The sequence below is a fragment of the Fusarium verticillioides genome, chromosome 7 (assembly GCF_000149555.1).
Source record: "Fusarium verticillioides 7600 chromosome 7, whole genome shotgun sequence".
In the NCBI taxonomy this organism is placed as follows: Eukaryota; Fungi; Ascomycota; class Sordariomycetes; order Hypocreales; family Nectriaceae; genus Fusarium; species Fusarium verticillioides.
In genome coordinates, this window is record NC_031681.1 from 2462560 (window position 1) to 2487363 (window position 24804).

General features: G+C 49.9%; 11 protein-coding genes across 13 annotated transcripts; 7 read left to right on the plus strand and 4 right to left on the minus strand.

Annotated features, from left to right (window-relative positions):
* The first annotated feature begins 94 nt into the window (after positions 1-94).
* FVEG_11535 (hypothetical protein) lies at positions 95-4766 on the plus strand. The gene is made up of 2 exons (XM_018900826.1): positions 95-1079; positions 1135-4766. Exons 1-2 carry the CDS (start codon positions 330-332, stop codon positions 2497-2499), a joined length of 2115 nt encoding a protein of 704 aa, XP_018759191.1. The 5' UTR covers positions 95-329; the 3' UTR covers positions 2500-4766.
* Positions 2498-4480, minus strand: FVEG_11536 (hypothetical protein). Its single transcript, XM_018900827.1, has one exon. It carries the CDS (start codon positions 4375-4377, stop codon positions 2674-2676), a length of 1704 nt encoding a protein of 567 aa, XP_018759192.1. The 5' UTR covers positions 4378-4480; the 3' UTR covers positions 2498-2673.
* Positions 4767-5053: 287 nt separating the features above from the next.
* On the plus strand, positions 5054-7678 carry FVEG_17046 (gamma-glutamyltransferase). 2 transcript variants are annotated; one of them, XM_018906314.1, is made up of 8 exons: positions 5054-5482; positions 5536-5799; positions 5854-5914; positions 5967-6065; positions 6114-6162; positions 6210-6265; positions 6315-6849; positions 6902-7678. In XM_018906314.1, exons 1-8 carry the CDS (start codon positions 5318-5320, stop codon positions 7368-7370), a joined length of 1698 nt encoding a protein of 565 aa, XP_018759193.1. In that variant the 5' UTR covers positions 5054-5317; the 3' UTR covers positions 7371-7678. The 2 variants fall into 2 exon arrangements, with proteins under 2 accessions (XP_018759193.1, XP_018759194.1); XM_018906315.1 differs by having other exon boundaries at positions 5854-6065.
* Positions 7386-9577, minus strand: FVEG_11539 (alpha-1,2-mannosyltransferase alg-11). The gene is made up of 4 exons (XM_018900828.1): positions 9037-9577; positions 8854-8989; positions 7806-8793; positions 7386-7755 (listed from the first exon to the last, which is right to left on the minus strand). The coding sequence occupies exons 1-4, from the start codon at positions 9324-9326 to the stop codon at positions 7571-7573; spliced, it is 1599 nt and encodes a 532-aa protein (XP_018759195.1). The 5' UTR covers positions 9327-9577; the 3' UTR covers positions 7386-7570.
* Positions 9578-10356: 779 nt separating this feature from the next.
* FVEG_17047 (hypothetical protein) lies at positions 10357-12103 on the plus strand. The gene has a single exon (XM_018906316.1). The coding sequence runs from the start codon at positions 10413-10415 to the stop codon at positions 11472-11474; it is 1062 nt and encodes a 353-aa protein (XP_018759196.1). The 5' UTR covers positions 10357-10412; the 3' UTR covers positions 11475-12103.
* On the minus strand, positions 10908-12480 carry FVEG_11540 (syntaxin 7). Its single transcript, XM_018900829.1, has 2 exons — positions 12182-12480; positions 10908-12130 (listed from the first exon to the last, which is right to left on the minus strand). Exons 1-2 carry the CDS (start codon positions 12446-12448, stop codon positions 11609-11611), a joined length of 789 nt encoding a protein of 262 aa, XP_018759197.1. The 5' UTR covers positions 12449-12480; the 3' UTR covers positions 10908-11608.
* Positions 12481-12777: 297 nt separating this feature from the next.
* Positions 12778-15102, plus strand: FVEG_11541 (hypothetical protein). Its single transcript, XM_018900830.1, has 3 exons — positions 12778-13162; positions 13219-14027; positions 14079-15102. Exons 1-3 carry the CDS (start codon positions 13024-13026, stop codon positions 14991-14993), a joined length of 1863 nt encoding a protein of 620 aa, XP_018759198.1. The 5' UTR covers positions 12778-13023; the 3' UTR covers positions 14994-15102.
* A 196-nt stretch (positions 15103-15298) lies between these two features.
* Positions 15299-17020, plus strand: FVEG_11542 (hypothetical protein). Its single transcript, XM_018900831.1, has one exon. It carries the CDS (start codon positions 15554-15556, stop codon positions 16838-16840), a length of 1287 nt encoding a protein of 428 aa, XP_018759199.1. The 5' UTR covers positions 15299-15553; the 3' UTR covers positions 16841-17020.
* Positions 17021-17269: 249 nt separating this feature from the next.
* Positions 17270-18074, plus strand: FVEG_11543 (hypothetical protein). The gene has a single exon (XM_018900832.1). The coding sequence runs from the start codon at positions 17402-17404 to the stop codon at positions 18002-18004; it is 603 nt and encodes a 200-aa protein (XP_018759200.1). The 5' UTR covers positions 17270-17401; the 3' UTR covers positions 18005-18074.
* Positions 18075-18092: 18 nt separating this feature from the next.
* Positions 18093-23665, minus strand: FVEG_11544 (hypothetical protein). 2 transcript variants are annotated; one of them, XM_018900834.1, is made up of 7 exons: positions 22880-23665; positions 21075-22812; positions 20152-20500; positions 20002-20100; positions 19879-19946; positions 19405-19821; positions 18093-19355 (listed from the first exon to the last, which is right to left on the minus strand). In XM_018900834.1, exons 3-7 carry the CDS (start codon positions 20493-20495, stop codon positions 18547-18549), a joined length of 1737 nt encoding a protein of 578 aa, XP_018759202.1. In that variant the 5' UTR covers positions 20496-20500; positions 21075-22812; positions 22880-23665; the 3' UTR covers positions 18093-18546. The 2 variants fall into 2 exon arrangements, with proteins under 2 accessions (XP_018759202.1, XP_018759201.1); XM_018900833.1 differs by having other exon boundaries at positions 20152-22812.
* On the plus strand, positions 22922-23715 carry FVEG_11545 (hypothetical protein; the record flags this gene model as incomplete). The annotated part of the gene is made up of 3 exons (XM_018900835.1): positions 22922-23071; positions 23488-23539; positions 23606-23715. The coding sequence occupies 3 exons, from the start codon at positions 22922-22924 to the stop codon at positions 23713-23715; spliced, it is 312 nt and encodes a 103-aa protein (XP_018759203.1).
* Between the last annotated feature and the right edge of the window lie 1089 nt (positions 23716-24804).

The window sequence follows — 24804 nt, forward strand, 5'->3', positions numbered from 1 at the left end:
CCCCCCTAGCTCAGCTCTCCAAACGCCTGGCCACGTGATGATCAACTAAAACGCTTCAAGCGTCAGTGATCTCTGATCTAACGTTAGTGGCTCAAGCCCAAGCCCAGTCTCACGAGCTCTCTTGTGGTAGGTTGAGGTTGTGGTGGAGGCCGTGACGGGTCTTCTTGCCTCGTGCGCTGCGCTTTACGATTTACATCACAAGTTCCAGTTTCGGTCTCTTCCACTTTCACTTTTGTTTCCTCAGCATCTTAAAAAACAAAACAAGAACTGGCTTCTTCCCTACTTTCTCTCTCATCTATCTACCTACACATTCAATCAATAAATATTCCATGGCAGAACCTACAGAAGCTGCTTCTCAGGTGCCTCCAGCCCAGTCGCTGGAGGACCAGACCCTTATCGTCTTTGCGCGCCTCATGGAGGGCGGACAGGAAGACAACGAGACATGCCGCGACCTCGATGAACTAACTAAGCTGCTCAACGATGACTATGAAGCCCGTCAGAAGGACAAGTCTCGTGAGACTATTTGCAAGGTTATCGATGGCGACTGTGTCGACACCGTTTTGTGCTATCTTGATATGAGACAGCCTGAGATAGTGCGTGGCCACGCCACTCTCTCAACATCCGCATATCTCAAAGCCGCTGGCGATGACGGCTCAAAGAAGCTCTCGACTTTCTTCTTTGACCGTGTGCGAAGGGGAACTTATGATGATTACATTGTTGCCTTTTGTGTCGCCGCTGCGACATTTCCCATTGTCCCCGATCTCACTGCCCAGCTGTTTCTTAACGAAGATTTCCTACCCAGCCTCGGCACACTTATGCGACGAAAATGGAAGAGCCGCAAGGTCGAGACGGCCTGTTTGGAGATGCTCAACGCTGCTTGCATGAACTCACTTTGCCGTGAGGCTATCAACAAGTACTGCATTGAGTGGCTTGAGGAAATCGTCGACCAAGACCTTAGTGAGACTGTTCGTAGCATGAACGCAGACCCAAACCTTCAGAGCGATGGAGGTTCCATTTCAATGAGGCGGCACTCTGAACAGGTTCAGTATCTTGCTGCAGTCATCTTGGCCAAGCTGAGGGTGAGATAAAATGCCTATGAGCTCTGTATTATCACTGACTGACCCAGCTTTCAAGGCAGTTCCCGCTAAACCAGCACCCGGTGAAAACAAGTCTCGAATCGAGCCTGCAGTCACTAGTATCGAAGATCTCTCTGGAATGTTCACTAAGATGATACTGAGAGATGAAGATCACGGACGAAAGCACTCTATCGAAGGTCTCGCATACGCCTCCCTTCAACCTAAAGTCAAGGAGTCTATCGTGAGCAACCCCGAGTTGCTCAAAAAGTTGGTCAAGACTCTTAGCGAAGCCCAGCCAAGATCACCAACTACTTATGGAGCCTTAAGCATTTTTGTCAATCTGACGAAATACTTGCCTACCCTGACTGAGGAAGAAAAGAAGATGAACCAGCTCAAGGCATATGCCAATGCCGCCGGGAAGCTTGGCGGACCCGACCCCCTGAATGATGACGAGCATGTCGCAAAAAGATGCACGCTGGTGTTTGATGCAGGTATTACGCCGGTCCTCGTCACCCACAGTAAGAATGGCTCGCCCGCTTCTCTGGGACTTGTTATCTCCATTATTTTCTCCCTTTCAGTCGACAGGACTCTCCGCGGCCAGCTTGCTCAGCAAGGAGCGGTCAAGCTTCTCCTGGTATCATGGATGTCCCTGCCTCAAACCGAAGCTGCTTCACGTCGTCTTGCAGCACAAGCCCTGGCCCGCATCTTGATCAGCACAAACCCTGCACTAGTCTTTGGTGGCAACCGTGACACCCCCATCATTGCTGCTGTCAGACCGCTTGTCTCTATCATCCCACCCGACCCTGCTGCTCAGACACGGGACCTGCTTCCTTCCTTCGAGGCCCTCATGGCCTTGACTAATCTCGCGTCGATGGATGACGATGCCACCAGACGCAGTATCATCAATACCGCATGGAACCAGATTGAGGAACAGATGCTGGCTTCTAACACTCTTGTCTCCAAGGCTGCTGTCGAGCTTGTTTGCAACCTGGTACAGCAACCAGAGGCTATCGCCCTCTATGCTGAAGAGACTGCCAGGGCCCGTAATCGCCTTAATGTCCTCCTCGCGCTTGCTGATGCCCCTGATGCCGGAACTCGAAGTGCAGCTGGCGGTGCTTTAGCTTCACTCACCAACTTTGAGGGTGTCATCCGGGGCATTATTAACCGAGACCGCGGTGTGAAAGTTATCCTTGGGATGTGTATCGATGACAGCGAGGATATCCGTCATCGTGGAGTGTTTGTGGTAAACAACTTGGTCACTGCAGAGGGCGAGGTCGGTGAGGTCACACGAGGGAAGGTCAAAAGCGAGGGCGGAGTTGAAACTCTTACAGAATGTGCTAAGAAGAGTCGAAGCAATGATGTTGTCGAGCTGACAGTTCAGGCTTTAAAGGCTCTGTTAGGAGACCAATCAAATGAAGAATGACGAAGAACATATACATTTGTTGTAAAGGCGGCGCAGATCAGCATTTTTTAGTTTGCGAAACGAGGCAGCGGGTTTTCAAGTTTCACAACGATTATGACTATGGCAATGGCAGTGGCAATGAGATCTATCATGTTTCCTTTGACCCAACCCAAACAAACGCCGTGTACTTTTATTTTATACCGTGGTATCGACCCTGTTGAGAATAGCAACGCCCTCTACATGACCTGTCTGAGGAAAGAAATCAAATCCTCGAAGGCTCTCAATCTCGTATCTCTCGCCCTCTCCCTCGCCGCGCACAAGCACACCGACATCTCTGGCCTGTGTATGCACGTTACAGCTGACATACAGAACTCGTCGAGGTCCGAATTTCCGTAGCTGGTTTAAGAAGTCTGCATCGCAGCCCTTACGGGGAGGATCAAGAACTACAACGGTCTCGTCACGGTTGTAGGTAACGCTCTTGAAAAGTTCACCAGCATCAGCGGCGATGAACTTGCAGCGATCCTCTCCCATACCGTTGAGAGCTGCGTTGCGACTTGCGTAGGCGATGGAGTCAGCTGCAATGTCGATACCGATAGAGTGCTGGAAGAGCGAAGCCAGAGTAACGGTGAAGAGGCCAGAGCCCGAGTAGGCGTCGATCAGGTATTTGATGTCCATGCCCGTGCCGGCGGGAGGGAGAATGTTGTCTCGTACGAAGCCGGTAAAGGAGGGAAGAATGGAGTTGTTGTTCTGGAAGAAAGAGCCAGCTGGGTTGGTGAAGGTGTAAGGGCCGATGTATTCTGTTGTGGTGGCCTTGGAATCAGTGATGCAGGACTTGACGTCGACGGTATCCTCATTCTCAACACGGACTGTGTAGGGTTCTGTTTCACCCTTGGCCTCCTCGCTGTCCTTGGGGACTCGCTTCGTGTTCTCTCGGAGAAGAACCGTAGCACCGCGCTGATAGTTGGCAAACTCTTTCTGCATGCGCTCACGCTCTCGTGCCATACCCAGACGCACAGCATTGGTACCAATAGGGCAATCCTCAATATCCAAAACCTTCCGACGACCTTTTTGCATGAATCCAATATCAGGGCACTTCTCAAATGGGATTCTGGGGTTCTTTCCTCTCTTGCTGGGTCGGAATCCAGGGGGTCCGTCAAAGTGAGGTGTGAGCTTGGTACGGTAGTTGTACTGCAGAGGACTGCCCATCGTATCCTGTACAGCGGGGACTATGTTGGGATCTAGGTTTGAGAAGTTCTTGAAGGCCTTCTCGACAATGCGCTTCTTGAGTTTGAGTTGCTCGGGGTATTCGAGCATCTGGAATTGGCAGCCGCCGCAGGAGGCGAAGTATTTGCAGCTGATACGGGCATCGTCGCGGAGAGGAGAGGGTTTTGTAATGGAGATGAAGTCGGCGAGGGTTTGGGTTTCGCGACGAAGATGACGGAAGACTTTGACCTTTGCGGTGTCGCCAGGGACTGTGAAAGAGACAACATAGACCTGGTTTGAACCAGGCTTCATACCAAGACCATCACCTGTCGACGACAGCTCCAGAATCTCAACCTCTGTCTCAGTGCCTTCCTCTGGGAGAACTTCTGGGCCGTGCTCTGTTCCCTCGCCATACTCAACAGCTCGCTCTTTGAGAAGGGCCTGAATATCGTACTTGAGGACTTCCTCAGATGAGCCTTCGGTGATATTCTTTTCCCTCTTTGTCTTCTTCTGCTTCCATTGGCGATTGTTCTGCTGGTTTGGCCTCTTGTTAACTTGCTGAGCGTTGCCATTTAGTTGGGAATTGCCGTTTGGCACAGCTTCTGCTTGTGCGCTCGCCATGACTGTGAAGGGACGGGAATTGTACAGGCGAGGTTTGATGAATGTGGCCAGAGGTGGGAGTCTCAGACGCCTCATGAACGAGCAATCGGATCAATCTGAGTATTCTGTGAGAAGAGTGAGATTTTGGGAGGAGAATGTGAATGTTTTGAGATGTTGATATTGACAAAGATTTGTTCAAGATGAGAATGAGACGAAGAAATGTTTCTTGCAGAGGCCCCACTTGGAATTCGGGGACGGTGGGCCGTAGATGTCTGCTTTTTTAAGCAGCATCTGATTGGCTGATCATCTCGTCGCTTTTCCATCATGAGTGCTCTTGTGTACATTGTTCCTATGATGGACATTTGGAATGAGATGAGAATAAACAGTATGAATGAAATATTGGTAGATAATCAGTACAGTGCAAAGACATGTCGAGCGCCAATGGCTTTTTATGCTCTCAAATAAGACATAGGATTTGACCTCCATTGGCTCTCCTAAATGTAGATGAAAGCAAAGCAAGACGTCTATAACATCCAAGTTTCTTATCCAATCTCCTAATAAGTTTCTATTTAGAATATTCCCTTATTTGAATAAATTATACTTATAAACGCCCGAGTCAAACTCAGGGAGCACTTCCTCCTGACTGTGGCCTATCATGATAGCGATTGGTTACCCTGTTTCCTAGACTGGCAGGTGATCGCCTCATGAGCCTGGGGCCATGCATCTACCGGGGTGTTCCGACAATCGGCCTTGGATTCCTTATCACGTCAACAGCGACTTCTATTATCTGCTTTAGAAATCCAACTAACAACATCCATTCAACTTTGGAGGCGGTCGCTTCGTCCCTCCCTTCATCGCTCACTTTTTCGTATTAGTGTTTATTATTCTTTTGCCCTCACGTGGAGCTTGCACACTCTGATCGAATTAGTATCATTTCTTAGTAACGACTTACAGTGACAGTTGTTGAGACGACTAGTCATGAAGGGCGCGAGCTGATTTCTAATACCAAGGAACACATCTCATCTCTACCATCAAGATGAAACTCCCATTACTGTTACTGGCCTCCAGTATCCATTATGTCTCTTTATCAGCAAGCCCCATATTCGAAGAGTTCTTTTCTCCAGGTGTTGGTACAAGAGGAGCCGTTGCTTCAGAGGCTCAAGAATGTAGCTACATCGGGAGAGACTTGTTAGCACGAGGTGTAAGATTCTGATTTCTTCTCCATATAAACGCACCGACTAACTAACTATCCAGGGAAATGCCGTCGATGCCATGATTGGAACGACATTCTGCGTCGGTGTTATTGGCATGTACCACTCCGGTATTGGAGGCGGTGGTTTCATGATTGTGCGTGACAAGAAGGGTAACTACGAAGCAATCGACTTCAGAGAATCAGCCCCTACAGCAGCATTCGAGGGCATGTACCAAGGGAATGTGAACGGTAGCATCTACGGAGGCCTTTCTGTTGGTGTGCCAGGCGAAGTCCGTGGGTTTGAGTATGTACACAAGAAATACGGCGTATGAACCACCACAAGCACACTGAGAGTTACCACATGCTGACATCTTAAACAGAGTCTTCCATGGAAAACAGTCTTACAAGGAGCTATTAAGGTGGCTCAGGATGGATTCATAGGCAAGCCCAAGGAAAGTAGAGAGACAAAGAGTTACAAGCTGACAAATGTCAGTCAATGCCGACATGGCAAGGTTTATCGAAAAGACCATTAAAGACCATCATAACTTCTTTGTCGAGGATCCCTCATGGGCACAAGATTTCACTCGAAATGGTATGCTTTTTGACACCCAATACTGGGACCAGGGCTCACATGTGGCAGGACAGCTTATCCCCGAAGGAGAAACGATGACAAGACGGCGATACGCCCGGTAGGTCAAAATTCGATTTCAGACTTCAGTATAGCTGACCAACTCAGTACACTTCAATCTATCGCAGAGCATGGCGCTGATGCCTTCTATACAGGTGCTTTCGGTAAGTCAACACTACATCTGAGAATTGAGTAGATAATAACATGGCACAGCTGAAAGCATGGTCAAGACCATCCAAGAAACAAATGGTACCATCACACTAGATGACTACAAGAACTACCATGTAATCTCTCGAGAGGTTCTTCATACTGAGTACAAGGGTTACGATGTCTACGGCATCAGCTCTCCAGCCGGTGGCGCCGTGTCACTCAATATCCTGAACACCATGAACGGCTACTCACACCAAGACGAGGATCGAAACACTACACTACACATCTACATCGAAGCCATGAAGTTCGCATATGGAGCTCGTCTGCGTCTTGGCGATCCTGACTTTGTAGATGGCGTTCCGGAGCTCGAGCACGAAATGCTCAATGCCACAACGGCAGAAAGGATCAGGAGTAAGATCGATCCTCGAAAGACCCAGAAGAATGAAAAGTATAACCCCGATGGAATCTACTCATCTGATGGGCACGGAACTTCCCATGTCGTCACTGCAGATGGCGATGGTATGGCTGTGTCGCTGACAACCACGGTCAACCTCATCTTCGGATCTTTCCTCATGGATCCTCTCACTGGTGTGATCCTGTGAGTGTTATCAACCTCTTTCTATTCTGTATTCATGGACTGATCATTACAGAAACAACGAAATGAATGACTTCTCTATTCCGGGAGTTCCTAACGAGTTTGGTTTCGCACCAGCAGAAGCAAACTTCATTCGTCCAAACAAGCGCCCCCTTTCCTCATGCACACCTCTCATCGTATCCAACAAAGACGGATCTCTCTTCGCCGTCATCGGAGCTGCAGGGGGCTCACGTATTATCTCCGCTACGACTCAAGTTGCGTGGCGTGTATTGACTTCTCCACCATGGTCTATCAAGGACGCTGTTCGTGAGCCCCGTGTTCACAACCAGCTCATCCCGAATACACTACTCGTGGAGAAGAAGTTCAGTTCATACGATGTTCCATCGCTGGTGGAGCGAGGCCATAATATCACTTGGGTCGATGAGGGACTGAGTACTGTTCAAGCGTTAACGAGGGACCCAGCTGGCGTTTTTGAGGTTGCGCCTGAACCTAGGCAGAAGAACAGTGGCGGTGTGACATTGTAGACAGCACAGGAAGAGATGGAAGCATGCATGGTTATATTCCTGATTGAGCAATCAACACTTCTAGAAGGACACAGCATACAATATAGAACATTGACTACATTATTCCCAAGCTTAGTGCTTGCTGTATCAATTGCTCTAAGCTGTCTCTTTTCTCGCTGAATCTTCGAAAAAGGGTATCCTTTAGTCTATCTCCAAAAAGTCTACGCTCTTTGTTTCGCAAGTGACACCAAACGTGCCAACTGAACCGTCCACTTCTTTGCAAACTCCTCCTCGGTGAATCTCTTTGCCGACTCTCGTGCACGCAAGCGAACTGCCAGAGGATCTGGCAGTGACAAAGCCTTCTCATAGCCCTCTGCGAATTCTTCTTCTGTCGTTGCATGAAATCCTTTTCCATGGGTCAGCAAGATCTCAAAATTGTATTTTCAGTCAGCTTACCAGTTGGCTGGCCATCGATTGGCACGACTATGTCGAATTTGGGCCCAGCACTGTCATGAACCACGGAAATGAGTCCAGCAGCTTGGTATTCGACAACGCCAATCCCGAAGTGCTCATTCCACATGCCATTGACACCCACAGATGCTCTTCTTAACCAGTCTAGAACATCTGACCATGGGGCATCGAGGTGGAACTTGACACTGTCCTTGATGCCAAGCTCATTGGCAAGAAGTCGCAGCTCGTACACACGCTTTGAGTCTGAGTCATCTCGCACGCTTCCGATGAGAACCAGCTGTGCTCCCTTGGATGCCTCGCTCTTGGTCTTGAGGAAGGTAGCGAATGACCGCATGATGAGCTGGTGGTTCTTTTCTGGTCGGAACTGGGCGAGGTAGACAATGGCCTTCTCTCGTCGCTTCTCACTTTCTTCGGAAACTTCGACTTCGCGCTCCATTTCTCGGACAGCGGTGGGAGGGTAGACAACTGCGATCGGATCTGTCTTGCTCTTCTGTTTGCGATAGGGGCCCCATAGGCTCTTGATATGGCCTTGAGTCCAGGTCGAGTTCGTCATGACAATATCAACCGTCGAGCCGACCCAGGAGTAAAGAATGGCGAAAAGTTTCCAGTAATTCTTCTTGGCGAAACCCTGGGCTCCAGCACCCTTACCAGCATGCGCGCCTTGAGCTCCCGAGGTAGTCGTTGAATCGAGCGAGTCAAGCATGTCGGTGGAAATCGTAGGATAGTGCACATATGCCCCTGTAGGAACCTTGGGGAAGAGAAACTTGCATAGACCGAGAGCAAAGGCGTAGCCCATGGTGTCGACAAATATGTCCGGAACCAGTAGTGAGAAAGCGTCCCAAGCCAAAACGACGGAGCCGATTGATTGGCCGAGCAGCGTGAAATGAGGCCATGTTGAGGGGAGTACCCAGTCTCGCTTGGAGAGGTAGAGGAACGTTATCGTGGGAGCATGGAGCTCAATGTTGAATCTTGTCTAACACGGTGTGAGCATGTCGTGGCCCCCATGGTCAATTCAATTTTCCAGGCCATATACCTTGACTCGATTCAAGATTGCGTCTTTTGTCACATTGTGATCGCCTGTGTATACCACACATTTGGCCTTCGGCCAACGATCTTGTGTGGCCCGAATCGCGGCCCAGAGCACTCGCTCTCCGCCACCTCCAGCATTGCTCCGTCATATTAGCTAGGTCCCATGGTAGCTTGCATAACAACATACCAGAACGGATGGAAGAAACCAACGATTCCAGACCAATCCCTCTGCGAGCTCAGAGTGCTTTGAAGATTATCATCGACGTCAAATACGAGTTTCGTCGCTGCGGTGCCTTGAGGGTCCTTGGCGCGGGCATCTTTATCCTCCTGTGTCATGAGGGCCAGAAGATGTGCGCGACGACCTTCTGTTCGTTTTCGAAGTGACCATCCTAGGAACCGCCGTAGAAGCCCACCTATTAGAGGTAGAGCTATCAGAATGGCCAGAGGCACAAGCGTCGCAAGGGACGCCATCGTCATGGTCGTCTTTCGCGGTGAGAAGACGGTAGTGTCGGGAAGGCTATTCGGGGGGATCGCAGGGGAATCGAGAGGCTATGAAAGACACGTAAAGAAAATGCTTCGACCAGCGATATTTATATGGCCTCGGGGGCGTGAGGCTGTCAGCTTTTGGTAGCAAAAGGCTACCATGAATGAGAGTGTGTGGGATGATAGTGTGACGTCTCCAGCTGGCCAGAATAGACCAGACCAGGTCTCAAAAAGTTCATCCACTTGGTCTTGGTCTTGGTGGGGGATAGGCACCGACACCGCTAGATGAACCCGAAGCTAAGCTTTTGGATGCTGCTGCAAGCTCCAAAGCTCAGTAGCTGACCCACCGTAGCTGCGCAAGCTACAGGGGGGCACAGAGGCTCCTGACCCTTGTCACTGGACCCTTTCTTTAGGTTCGGTAGCCCGCGGAGAGAACTTACAATGATAGCTCTGTTGCCCAGAAAGTCAGAAAGTAAATCATTCTTAAGAATACGAGATCAAGGTTTGGACGGACCAACCAGGGCTCAGCCTGCGTTCAACGGAATAATTATGGTCAAGGGACCCTCAGGAGCAAGAAAACATCAGACCTTGACATAAGGTGTCAAAATAAACTGAGCGAAAGGTATACAAATCTACAAGTACTTGTATGTATTGTCATTACGGTAGTAATAACTTTGGCTATTATACTGGTTCTCTTGCTAACTTGTAACGATATTTGCCATGCCTGTCTAAAATGAGTAAGAGTGTTTTGTATAAGTGAATAAGCAAAGTTCATCCTCAAGACTTTCGAGACGTTTTGAATCATGCTACACAAACGGTTTCTGTAAGTTAAAACTTGCTTTGATAACAGTTAGAGACATAGAGTACTAGTTAATATACTGAATCTTACTATTGCCTTGTATCGTGGTTCTGCATTGACAATCGAGAGATGTAAGGTATTCAACGATAAACCGTTAGCGCTGATTGGCTGTGAATCCAGAAAAATAGCCCCAGTTCGACTTCATCTCATTGACTTCAAGACTCACTCACACCAGCACCAAATTCTCAATTGCACCCGCAACCACGGTGCTATGGGTCAAAATGTCACTCCTTAGACGAACCGCTCATTCCATATCGCCTCACACTAGGCCATCACTCTCAGCCATCAGCACAACACGCCGCATCTCACATCCAGCCATTCTCAGCTCATCAGCTTTATCGCCATGCGCCAACCGCAGGAACTTCTCCGTCGCTTCTGCGCTCGGTGAGACAGTCACCGCGACTGCCGATGCCCTCAGTTGGGCTCATAGCGTTGGGCTGCCGTGGTATGTGGCCATACCACTACTTGCCGTAGGCGTCAACGCAACCATCCGATTCCCTCTTCAACTATACAGCGCCCGTTTGCGGGAGGCCAGAAAACCATTGGATCCCCTTATCACAGCCTGGGCTCGTCGGCATATGATGGATAGGAGCTTAAACAACCCTGAACTTCCCGATCGTGTGAGATCGCTTCGCATTGCAGGTGCAGTTGAAAAGTCAAGACGGAGAATATTAAAAACATGGGGTCTCCAGCGCTGGAAAGGCATGGCACCTTTACTCGGAATGGTTCCCTTTGTCACCATATCCGAGGCTCTACGAAGGAAATGCGGTGCACCCCTTGGGTGGATCAGTCACAAGATTGGCCTGGGCAATACTGGTCTCGGACCCTCGAGCAGCATGTTTGACCAGTCCTTGGTGGACGGAGGCTTATTCTGGTTCACCGATCTAGCATCTGCGGATCCTTATTACGGACTTCCTATCATCTGTTCGGGTATTCTGGTCTGGAGTATATGGGCGAGGATGCCCAAGGAACAAATCCAGGCACTATTGCGAATTCAGCCCTCAGACTCAAAGATGATGGTCACCTCTAGGCTACAACAACTTCTGGGCCGTGTCATGCTTATGATGCCTCTGCTGCCACTCCTTTTTGCCGATTTACCAAGCGCTATCTTCCTTTACTGGGGTACATCATTTGCGCTTACCCGCCTCAACGACTTCTTTATTCAACGCCTTGTTCCACCAAAGACGCCAGATTTGAGGGCACCTCAACCGTCGAAAGAATTCCCTTTCGTGCTCAAAGACCAATCACGGATTGCAAAGACATCTGACAAAAAGAACAATTGATTAGGCGTTCATATGTAACTATCAATGTAGACTCGTGGGGAAAATTTGATGTATAGGCACCTAGAAAACTCCGATAGACGCCTCAAGAACAAGAATAGGCCACCCGTAGTCGTCAAACGCTGCGCTCTAAGAATCTAGTCAAGGACAATAGCCAGAATAACAATGGTCAAAATAACGGCTAGGATCAGCAACAGGCAGCAGCTCTTGTTACGGGCTGCCTTCTGATACCGCGCGGCCTGTCGGTTCTCAACATCAGCTTGCCGCGTGTCGTCCCGGACGTTCTCAACATTGTCTGCGATCGTCCCAAGCTGCTCTCCCTGCTCGTTGACGATTTGCGCCACCTGTCGGAAGAGAACGTTCAAATCGCCTACACCCTGCTCAATGTTGCGGATCTCCTCCTCGCGCTCGATAATGAGAGCTTCCTGGAAGTCGACTTCGTCTTGAGGCGCAAGCTGCGAGACTTGTTCTTGTTGCTGTAGCTGCTCAAGCTGGTTGCCGGACTGGGGACCTTCGGCGGGTTCACCCTCCTGGGCGGCACGGGCGGCGGTAACGGATGCGCGCTCCTTCTCTAGGGCTTTTCGCTGGAGGCTTTGGAATTCTTGGAGAGCTGCTTGGAAATCGCTCGAGACCTTTGTTTGCTCGTACTTTTGTTGTTTCTAGGCATATAATTAGTATGCGACAAATCGAATTCGAGGCGTGTTTCATACCGTCAATTCTTCCCAAGTTTGAAGGCGCTTAACGCCCTCACCAATCTCTCTGCACATATCCCTCGTCTTATCCATGCTATTGTGCACTCGCTCCCGCAGGCGCGGGGTATCCTTACGTGTGCCGAGCACATTAACATCGTTGGCGAGTTTTCGATTGCTGCTGAGGAGGTTTTGAAGCTTGCTCTTGAGGTCGTATTGGAGTTCCTGGAAAGCAGGGTCATCGCTATAGCCGGCGCCGCCACGCCCGGATTCTAGATCGTACGACATGATTGTTGTGATGGTGCAAGGTCGAAATGAAGAGTTGCGTGAATGGAGGCCGGGCCTTGACTATGGATTTCAGCCGGAAAGGTGGGCCCTGTTCTAGCTAGACTGAGACGCATGTCCAATTACGTATGTTTGCATGGCGCTGTAACTGCTAATGAAACCTCAGCCACCTTCTGACTTTCTAGAACAGGGCAGCAGAACAAAAAAGCTTTAGAAGTTATCAAAGTGAAATCACTAGAAAATCCCCTAGGACTAGACTGAACTACCTACCTAAATACTTTTATCTTTCAGGGTCAAAATCCTAATATCTTTTCTTTTATCCTCTGGAGGTACCTGTATTTAGCAGCTTCAAGGTTGTCCAGGCGGCCCTGATGCTATCAGCACGTGACTGATAATGACGGAGCTTGGACCTTAGCGTTTCTGCGAGCGACTCGTTGCTGCTTGGAGATTTTTACTATTTACTTGGGGCTTGAGCCTAGAGCTTCCATTGTTACCTTAGTCTCTCTTTGAATCAACCCACGACATCATCTCCCAACAACGCCTCGAGCTCTTCTTTATCCCTGGGATGCGCTGTCAAGATGGCGCCTACCACGGTTAGAAAAGCACCCTACAAGGACTTCCTGCAGCCTGCTCTTCACAGACGATTCACTTCTACGGCGACTGTTTTGCTGCTTGTGTCCTACTTGCTGGCGGTCGTCCTTGACGGTTGGAAATCTTGTGAGTCAAATTCATCTGGCTTTCCATTGGCGCCGACACTAAATCTTATCTTTTAGACTTTTGGTCTTGGTTTCCAATTGGCCCTGTTGGCATACGAACAGCCTTCATCTTCACATGTGGCCTCGCGATCGTCGTTCTCCGAATAGCAAACTACCACGTTGGCCTGCGAACCACTGGCCCCGGCTTCCAGACCCTTCGCAACACCATCACTCAGCTTCAAACATACGAGACTTTGTTTTGGTATGGCTTCTCCAGCCTGTTGTTTAGCCATGTGTTCCTTTGGGCAATGCCCAAGGCGGCAAACCTCTCTTGGATCACGTACTTCAGCGGTGACCGTGCGAGACTGAACGAGAGGCCGCTCTTCTTGCTTGCGTACATGGTCTCATGTGCCATCACGCAAACCTTGAACCATTACCGAAAGGACACCGATCGTCTGGTCCTCGCATCCTCAAAGGGCAAGAACGAGAAGCAGCCTGACGCGTTGAAGCTGCTGATTACTGCAGTCCCAGCAACATTTGGCGCTTCTCTTTCCGGCGCCGCAAGTGCGCTACCTGTCGCCTTGATTCTATACTACGCTATACTACGATCTTTCATCTGGGGATGGGCGCTTATGTTCTTGCGCATCTTCTATAACCTGCCAAAGACCAACATGCTCCCGCCTAGTTGGCCGAGTGATCTTTGGCTTCTTTTCCGATGCATAGAGGCTGGAACTTTCGTGCATTTGATATGGAATATTGGTAACTTTGCTTTCTCGAAATTCATGGTCAAGGAGCCCCTGAAGAACGGCAAGCCTCTTACCTCTGAGTCCAAGGACCCCAACGGCAATCTTTTGAACGGTCTTAAGAGCAAGAAACTTTCTGTCAAGGTAAGATTTGTCACACGCGCGTGTTTGACGGTCATTCCTAATCGTATCTAGGCATTCGCGATGTGGGAGCTTGCTATCATTGCGCAAGGCTTTGAGACCCGTCGACAGGCTATCTACGAAGACATCGATCGCAAGGATGGACCTATGTGGTCCCAGGTTTATGCCATCTGTATGGAAGTGGTCAAATCCATCGAGACGCGAATTGATACCTACGGCAAGGCTCCTGATGCACCACCCGCTGCGCCGGCCCCGGAACCCAAGCAGCGAGTGTCTGCCCCTCTTCGCGATGACCCCATCTTTAACAGTCGAAGGGCTTCCAAGACGATGCTAAATGAGGTTGAGAAGCGATTGGGACAGGTCGCACGATCCCCTGGCGAGTCTCCTGTGTCCAAGTTGAGCCCTATCGCGAAGAAGACGTGGAAAGAGGCCAAGGACCGGGTCTTGACGAAGGAGCAGCAGGAACTTGTTGCTCCCGATCACATAAAGAGCCAGTTTGAACACTGGGCCCTCCAAATGATGGAGATGGACACTGTGGCTTCCCTGTTCCAGCAAGATTTCCGAACCCAATTTGCTGCTGCGGTGCTGGGTACCCCATACGCTGAGCCTACGCTTTGCATCAATGCGATAAGCGTGCTTCACCACCTCTCAGTGCACAGCTTGGCAGAGGATCAGTTTGGTAACGTGCACAGAGATGTGCCAAGCATCATCCGAACCTTCACGTCAGTGATTAAGAAACTGGAGGCCTTCCGCTTGCAATTCCCATTGCACTGGACTGATGTGTCAGGCAAGAGGATCAGCCCTGAGGTGGAAGAAGTTGTGGACGCTCTGAAGTCTGCTCTGCAACAAGTGCTGGCCAAATTCGAGCCTTATAGCAGCGACCTTAGACTGACATTGACTGATATTCGCTTGGCCAAGGAGGCTTCTGCGACTGCAAAGAAGCCTGAGATGGCAGAGGTGGCGCGATAGGTTAAAGGATGTAAAACACAGGCATATCGGATAGGATCTTAATGTATTATGATACCATTGTAACAATTTGGAACACGAGAAAAGCAATTGAGCAATTATTATATCCATGGATCTCTCATAATAGTATCCGTACGTACGTAGTATTTTTTGCAGGAGCTTCACATGTTGAAGCTAATGCAGTGCAATTAAAGATGGTGGGGCCGCAGTTGTACCGTATCAAAGCACAGTACCCGTGCTCAAAACGTACTGTAGCACTAAGGGTCCTCACCAACTGCCAACCTCTTTCTGTCTAACTCTGGTTACATCAATCGCATCATCACCAAAGAGGTCCGCCTTTTGGACATGCAATTCTCAACCCAACCCCCTCAACAACTACAGTGACGCCACTTACTCACTGTAGTATCTTCATTCACTCGTTCAGCTTCTTCTTTAACCTAGTCATGTCCCACTCTCCATCCCTTTTCTTACTATACTCACGTTCCCGGTCATAGCGGCCTTTGGTAGTATCGCAGCGCAGCGCATTCGCAACTGCGGCTTTCTTGTGCCCATGGACTAGGAATATGGCGTCTCCCGTTTCTCATCGACGGCTTGTCGCCCACATCGTCTATCGAACTCTCTACCTTCTTCTCTATGTCTGTCTTCTAGGACTGCTAATATCTACCCCTGCCGACGCCATTCATCGCTCGTTCCAAAATCGACAGCTCTACAACATCTGGATCGTGGCTGCCGCCTACGTCCTCGCCATTGTCATCATTTCCTTCGTTTTTATCACCCGTCTGTATATCAACAAGACCGATCTTGGGTCGATACCGAAAGGATGGGTACCAATCGAGAAGGGGGATCTTCGCTCGGCTGTCTATAAAGTAATTGCGCTGGGTCTTGGGCGAAGTGCATCGATCGCATACGAATCGCGCCCCAGGCTTCAAACAGACAACACGGCACCGGATGACGAAACTGTCGAAACCAGGGTTAAGCTAGGTTTTGATGGTCCCAGTGGCCCAGCAGAGGAACTGGTGGTGGTGATACCTCGTAAAAAGCCTGTTTGGGGAGATATCGAACATTATGGATGGTCCTCACCCAACGCTCCGGACTTACCAAACCTCGAATACAACGCTGTCTTTTCAGAGCTGCCTAATTTGATCGAGGGCAAGGCTTTGACTCTTGCACCTCCTGATCCAACCTCCGATACGAACCCTCCTTTGCTGGACCCAGAGGCTGTAGCTCTTTTGCAGCGAACCGCCAATATGAGCCTTCGCGATTACGTAGTTCATCTGGCTGAGTTGGGGGTCATCGAGATGGATTCAACCACTATCGAATTTCTTTCACACTACGAATACGCACGCTTCTCGAATCGACCAATTTCCAATGCTCAGTTTAAGGAGCTTATGCATCTTTTTGCCGAGATTCTTCGCGCCATGGAACCCCTGGATCCAGATATTCTGGACGAACAAGACGATACATCTTCACCCTCTACCGATGGCGATGGCGATGACGATGCTAGATCAAGGCTAGGGACGTCTCGCAGTAATTTAGCTCCCTCAGACGCCAGCATCAGCAGCTCTGCTCGGATACGGCGCCAACTATCCACGAATACCTGGAACGTTTATGAGACTGCTCCTAATAGCGTGAGGAGCGGATTTACAGGGCCAGGGTCTATATCACGAAGACTTAGCAATAATAGTCTTGCTCGAAGTCGGCCTCATTACCCCATGAGCCAACCATCAACCTCCAGCCTTCGATCCAAGTCATCAGCTAGCTCAGGGTCTGTTATTCGACTTGCGACACGGCAAGACTCAACAGACCTACCTTACGTTCTCAGCTTGAGAGATACGACGGCTAGCTACTAATGAATTGTTTTGGGGGCGCGGCGATTGTTATGATGGCTCTTTATGTTTACGAATTTATGACCAAAAGTATTATCACAGTTGCAGGATAGAGAATGTGTAATTTCCTAATCTTAGTTAATTCTAGTATATATCTTCTAAACTTGTTATGTAAGACAGCAAAATATTCAAGCGCATTTTCTCTTTGATCGTTGTATGTTGTGTGAATGAGCTCTCATGCCACTCACTGTTAGAGTCATGTCATCGTTGCAGAAGTCGGAAGTTCTCATCAGGGACACCGGTACCAGAACCTGGGAGCGATGCAGTGGGTAGAAAAAAGTTACGACACATACAAGATGTATTGACTTTCGCGCCCCACTGTAAGACAAGCACCCGCATTTTTTGTCGCATGTGAAATTATTCTGCCAGAAACTCTCCATTAACCCCAATCATCACCAATCTTGCTCACCTAAAACAATGATAATTTGGCTCTCGCGACTTTCCTAATTACTTCAAGGGACCTACGCGGTCTCCTTCGGATTGCGCACACTAGCATTACTACAACTGATCGCGACAAAAAGCACAATGGCACCTGAACCCCCTCAACCTTTCCCAGTCGCAAAAAACCGCGATGCGATCGCAAACACACTCTCACTCCTCCTCGCCTCCAGGACATCCATAGGAAAATCTATGCCCCTTACTCGAGATCTACCGCGCAAGCAACGCACTGTACCACTCGACAACGATGATGATCTTACCCGTGGCGCACGGCCAAACGAAGGATTAGGCTATGTTCCTGAGAAAAAAGACGTTCAAAAGTTTGCAAATTCAAAAGAGGAGAGAATGCTAAGGGGCAGGTTGAACAGAGATGCCAAGGGCAATCTCAAGAAAAAGGCTGAAGAGAGCGAGAGTGAGGATGAAGCTGGACGAAGTGCGCTGGGCAAAAGAAAGAGGCCTCGGAAGGAGAAGGAGGTTGAACCGGAGCCAGAGTCTGAGAATCCGACTGCTCCTGTTACAATTGGGGATAAGGAGAAGAACGAAAACGGAGGAGAGCCTGAGGTGGATGTGGATATGAAGGACACTGCAACACATGATGATCCTAGTTTGGGCGATGGGCAGACAGAAAAGAAGCGGAAGAAGAGCAAGAAGAAGAAGAAGCAAAAGACAGCACCGGCGGTGGCAGAGTAGAGGCATAAGAACGTTCACATTAGTTTCATATCAAGATACCCATCTAATAGAGGCATAAAGACTTGACAACATCATTTCTCAGAAAAGGGAGACATCAAGACCACATTTAACTTGCTTAGAATAGTATTGTCTTCTGATGGTATATACATGCACCAACCATGCAACTCCTCCCAAGATACAACTTCCATCTCTTAGGTGTGCCGAAATCTGTCCCCCTTCCTTTCGATGAGGACGAATGATTTCCATGGGATTAAACAAAATGCCCGCCATGGTATCCTGCTATGCTTTGCGCTCGTAATGAAGAAAGCCTCCGTGACCGTGTTCTAGCCAGCTATCCGATGTCCTCCTATACTCCAAGTAGGCGGTCTCTTCGCCATCAAAATCCAAGTATGTTTATGGCCTAATGTAATGCCGATGAAGGGAAAGTAAGTATCCATGTACAGAGCCCGTGTATGTGTATGTACGTATATGATGTATTGAAGTTGGTTGTCCAAAGTTTGGGTTTCAAGGTCCCACAGTAAAATCAGGGTTAAATGTGTGATTTACTGCATTCGCTTTCGCTTCCTGTCGTCGTCGCCTCGGGGGTCCTCATCCTCATCTGATCGCTCGGCAGTATCACTGGGATTGAGGATATGAGCCATGCTCCCCCTTCGAGTAGGGGGGGCTGAATGATCTTTCACGGCAAGGTTTTTGTTCTCACGGCCAGCAGATCCCCATGACCAGCCACCAAACGTGTCAGAGCCACCGCCGGCGCCATTCGCAAATGGAGGTGGGGGCGTTGTTGGGCGTGAGTGAGGGTGTGTTTGGGACGCAGCTTGCAACGAGTATGTTGAAAATGAGTCTCTGATCCGTTGGTCTTCTGGGGCTACACGGCTAGGCGAAGGGGGCCATGCTCCAGAGGGTGCGCCAGTGCTGAAGGGAGAGGGTGCTGGTTGCCAGCCATGGGCTCGAATATCGGCTGCAGTGTGACGACGGGCCAGACTGCCGGGGCCGGGAACAGTCTCAACATTAGATAGAGGATGAGGAGCAGGAGGCGGTGGAGGCGGTCCTGTGCGCAATGGGGACGACTGCGTAGTACTGCTTCCGCTGATGGAGCCATATGGCCTGCGAGTGCTGCTAGATAGGTTGGAAGGAACTGGTGGCTTATAAAAGTTCTGACCGCGTGCGGGAGGAACGCCTAAAGCAGGGACTCGTCTCTGGTCGTCCTGGGCAAGCTGTCTGGGTGATACTGGGGCGTTCTCGACGTTCGCAAAATACTGTTGCCGGCCGGTATATGGTGCCTCCTGGGGTGGCTCGTCGAGTGTCCGAAGTACTTCAGCCTGCCTTTGCATTTCGCCTTGTAAAATAATGACTAATGTCAACGTTAGCTATCGTTCGCGTTTTCACATAGGAATACACACCTTCACGAGAGAGGGGACTCTCGGCTGGAACAAGAGACAGCATATGTCTTGAAAGCTCTTGATTGAAGTGAAGAAGTCGATTCACCGTGTCCATCGCGGCTTGGCTCTTGACATGCATATAATGAGCTGCCTCTTCGCTCCGCTGCAGGCGATTACTCAAGTCGAAGAGCGTATGCTCAATATTGAGCATTCGAGCATCGGCGCTGTCTGGTGGGATAGGCACAGGCTCGGCTGGAGTGCCTGGCTGGGATGCTGCAGGTTTGGAATAGTTGCTCTCGCGGTGCACCAAAGCATGTCGGCTGGCTCGGCGCTTAATCTCACGTAGACCTACTAGGTCACCACGCTTGAAGTTCCCGTTGCCATGCTTGAATTCCCAGAGCGTTGTATCAGGATTTCCAGTGTGAAAAACATCGCGTTCTTTGTGCAAGTTAGCCAATGCGCTTACTCGCAACTCGTGTATGCTCTATTGCTCACCCTTATGAAAACCGTACATGTTGAGCTGTCTCACGAATGATGAGATGTTGGTATGTTTAAAATATTGACTAGGAGGCATTAGTCGAGTGCAAAGAAACCAGCTGATGATTATGTTGTACGCACGAGAGAACTTTTGAGAAGTCGGCCGAGGGCGACATGACGAAGCTTTCAGCGCTCGCGGACCATGAAATCAAGTGTTGGATATTGGGATCTTCCAGCATGCTGTCACTACGTTAGCAAGCTATCGTGAAAAGCTTGGCGGCGCGGTCTCACTTGTACAGCTTGTGGATGAAGGCTGTCTGTACGATTTTGGGCTGGTGTACAGCAGCAGCAGCCGGCGGGGGCGCAGGCATGCTATTGACATTATTGTTTACGACATTGTTGGAATCGGGACCGGGAGAGTTCTTGGGTCGATCGTTGGATTTGCCGTTGGCATCGGAATCGGAGTTGTTGTTGCCAGTAGAGGATGGCGCAGGTGATGTGATCTCCATGGGATCGCCGTTGCTTGGAGGAGACATCTTGATCGTGGGAGTTGGTATAGGAATAATGCGAGCACCCATTGACTCGCTATGGGGAATTGGATTCGAATGTGGGAAGGTCTCAGTCCTGACGGCCATGTGCGCTGTAGCCATGATGATTAGTCGACAAGAAGGGTCATGTATGTACAGACGAGCCGGGATCAGGGTCGACAGTGCTTGCTATCTCTTGAAGAAACGAAAGATACAAGGAAAAGCAAGCAAGCGAGGACGGAAGGAAACGGGGTGGTTAAAAGATGGAGTACATAAGTTAGATGTAGGCAAGGAAAGTAAAGTAGGTAGGAGGGTGAGCACAAGGCCGACGGATGGGGGTGTGAAGGAATGAGGGTGTGTAGCGGCTAAACTTTGAGACGACAACGAAGGAAAGGAAAAGAGTAAGGTGAGGTGAGGTGAGGTAAGGTAAAGCTTTGTAAAGGGAAGAGAACCCGGAGACAGACGGTATCGCGGATGCGAGACTGTGGATCACAAGCCGAGAGACAACGGGGGAGGAAGCGATGGAGAGTGGTAGCGGAGTCGGGGTCGGAGCCGGTCTTGAAAGAGAGATGTATGTACCATACTGTGCATGAGATAGGCAACTTGCGACGTGATGCGATACAATGCGATCAATGGGCGCGGAATGGACTGTGCAGACACAACAGAGTGAAGTCTTTAAAGGCTTACCTCATTCTCAGGGCGCAAAAACGAGTCAGTGGTTGATGTCGCGCAGCGCAGCTCAACTCAGCCCAAGTACTCTGTATGTTCAAGCGCTTCCCGGCGTTGGTAGACGAAATGCGCAGCGCCTGGGCTTGGAAAAGAGAAAGGTGACAGGAGAACGAACGACAGAATGGGATGTGGTAATAGCCCAGACAAGAACGGCGATTTGCAGCTGGGCCCGCCAGGTTCTTCTTGGCCGTTGGTCGAATTAGTTAGACTGGCCAAGACCAAAGACTCTCAAACCCCAAGCCAAGTGCTTTAGGGAGGTCGGTCACTAGGGTTAGTGTTGGTTTTAGGTGACACCCTGGTTAGGATAGTTGCTGCTGATCAGCCTCGCATAGGGGCCTTTTCAGGGCTCTCGTCCACCTTCTAGAAGGCGGGGGGAGGGAAGGCGAGATTTGTCGCAGAGTCTATCTTAGCACCTCTGCCAGATGATAGGTTGCTCGGACAAAGGGCAAAACCACCGCAGGGACGTCAAGATAGACGAAACACTGGACAGACCCTTGATAGCGTTCGATACAGCTCGGCGATGCCGCGATGATCAAACGTTTTGGCTGCCTTGATGAAGAAGTCTTAGTTAGGTTTGGTTCAACCCTGGAGTCGAAGCTGTCCCGTCCAGTAATGCACAACTGACGAATCGTCAGGGCTGCTGCTAGCGATGACACCTGCGTGGGAACAAGCGGGGAGAGCTCTCAGTTCAGGACAGGGCCGGGAAAAAAAGATTGGCGAGTGGCGGTCGGAGTAGGTAAAAGGGCTGAGCGCCAGAAAACAGCTTCTGTGCACTGTGAGGAACAGACGGGAATGTACCTGCTGGTGGGTAGTGAAAGTGGTTGCACGGAAGTTAAGGCAGGGAGCAAAGAAGCTCTAGCTAAACCCGAGTCAATGGTTATGTGTAAGGATAGCGGATAGGTAGGAAAGTTGCAAGGTACTGTTGACAGAAGGTCTCGAAAAAGACAGACAGAAAGAAAGACAGGAGGAGGAGAGGAGAGAAAGAAGCCCGGCAAGCAGCTGGCAGGACTGATTTCTTTTTCTGGAATTGCAAGGAATCCGATGCGATCAATATCAACTGGCTCCATGCGCCGGGGTTGGAAATTTGGGGGCATGGCTAGCAAGGAGTCCATGGAGATAGAATGGGGATGGGGATGACACTCATGGCTACCTACGGAGGAGAGTATGTAGGTTAGCCCAGCTGAGGTCCAATCGAAAGCAATGAGTTGAGTCTCCAAGAGAAGCCCACCCACACCAACTCCAGCCTCTGGCCTTCTGGGCACCCCCTCACCCGCATGAGCGTGCATCGATTGTTGCACCCTTTCCTTCAAACCCTTACCTTATACTCACTCCATGTGTCCCACGCCCAGGAACGGACTTTACAAAGTACGGCAGCTTGGTTTCTAATGCTATCACCGTTTGGAACACATTTCAACTGCAGTGACAAGCTGAAAGACAGACGTCTCACTTCTGGCCAAATGCAGCCATCCGTGGTTCTGGATCACTGCCACAAGTAATGGCATAATCCATCATGGCCCCATCATTGGAATGAAGCTCCAGCGCCCAGGCTGAAGGAACTCATCAATCGTCTCAGTGCGACAACCAAGACTTTGACATGTCTAGTAGATGGAACAATGGTAGAAGCCGGTATAGCGCTGCCAAGATCAACACCCGCTTGCACAGTCCCCGAAATCTAGTGGCGGCTTCGGCGACAGATCTGGGATAAAGAACCCGTCAGAGAGAGTTGCTCCAAACGGTACCGGAGATGGCAAGATGAAGCTTACCTGGAAAAGGGCCCGGAACATTCAACATCCTTCTACGACACCATGCCGCTTCTCTCATACATGGTGTGGCAGCCTGGCGTCTGGAAACGCCGGGAGGCAAAGTGCGATGTGTGGCGCCCAGCCTCGATGACCCGAAGAGGGTGTCTCAAGGGGCATCGACAATACCAGAAAAGAAAGAAGGACGGAATTCAGGTATGTTGCAGCGGTCAATAATGGCCTAGACCATTTTTTCTGTATCGGTGGATGCAGCGAGTGTGCGTGTGGAAGTGTTTGAAGAAGATTATAAGGTGTGGCTCGTGACTGGGTACTATATTGATCGTCCCTATCAGAAGCTCAAAAGGTTTCCCTTTCTCCGTGCCTGAATCCGAGAGCCTCGTGGTCAAATACCATGGAAAAAGCCTCAACGTTGCTGCATATGAGGGTCGATCATTAAGTCGGAAGCAAAGCCGCGTTGCGAAATCGGAAAGTTGGTGCATGGTCGCTGTCCATGCCAGAAGCAGCAATAGTTCTATGGTTTGTGATAATGAACCAATACCAACATGCGGAAGGCATCAATCGTCATTAGGCATACAGAATGCTCTTCTCTGGACTCTGTAATAAACCGCTAGTCCTCATCAAAATCCGTAATTACGGGATACAAGAAGCAATACTCCGTACTCTGTAAGGAGTATCACCATCTCAGGACAATCTTTGCTCGGACCCTCTGCTAGTTCTTAAGCATGGCAGGGCTCCTCATGTGGTACCACGGTGAGGGTGACGTTGCAGCACTTGATAGAAGTCCTCTCCAGGATCGCGAGATAGTGCATCGAAGAGACGAGATGGCGGGCGGGTTCTAGCAGTGAACCGGTTGGATAAATGGGGAATGGATCTGAATCAACATGGACGGCCCGGATGACCCTGGTAGCCTGGCTCAACAGGTCTCCCTGTTGGTCGACCCTTGTCCAGCTGGGTACAGTTTCCGCAAATGGTAACCGAAGAGTTTGTGTTGGTGGTTGAACGAATGAAAGGGGTTCCGATAATTGTGCATGTTGTATTAGAGCCTCTTCGTCTCTGATGAATGGCCTCTGTGTGCTTTGCTTTGCTTTGCTTCGCTTCGACTTTGACTTTGAACTTAACTAATGCAGGCACAGACAGACGGGATGTTAGAAGTGGTCACATGATTCTCGTCTCTTATTCGAGATTAACATTATGCTCCTTCCCTTTCGTCGGGCTACGTGAGGTTCTTTTGTTCCTCTTGGCTTTGTCATTGGAAGGTGCTAAACACTGGCTTTACTGAAAGTCCTTAAAAGCAGTCTCTGATTTCCTAGCTGGGCAGGAGACAGTGGAGGTGCACTTTCTCTCCCAAAGTTCTCCAACCTATCAGATGCAAGACCTCTGTGTGCTCCGTGCTTTCCTGCCCGTGGTCCGGCTTCTACTCCGTGGCCCGTCGCCCGTGCGGCCGTGCCCCGTGCTTCCTTCCCGTTGCTTCTCAACGCTAATATCAAACTCAGCCATCACGTCCATTCAAAGACGGGAGCACGAGCTTACACCTCCACTTCCACTCCTCATCCGCAATGAAACATGCAAAGTTTACGAAGATACAGATACCGCTTCAGCATCCAATCTCCTGTGTTAGACCGGACTCTTTAAGGCGAGGCTTTCAGGACTGATTCAAGCCCACAGAGTCAGAAATTATGTATCCCTGCAGACAGCTTGTCGAAGTTATGACGATCCGCGAGCCACTTCAACTGTGATCAAGGGCCTGAGCTCTCTCCGCTAGTCGAACCTTGGCGATGGCGTCTGTTGGCCTCAACAACCAAATATATGGCTGCATCTCGGATAACTTCCCCTAGCTAGTATTCAGGCCAGGACCAGACGAAAAAGACCACAAACACAAGCCAGGGGATCAAAGCGGGATCCAAAAGGCAAACTTCCACGTTCTCTGT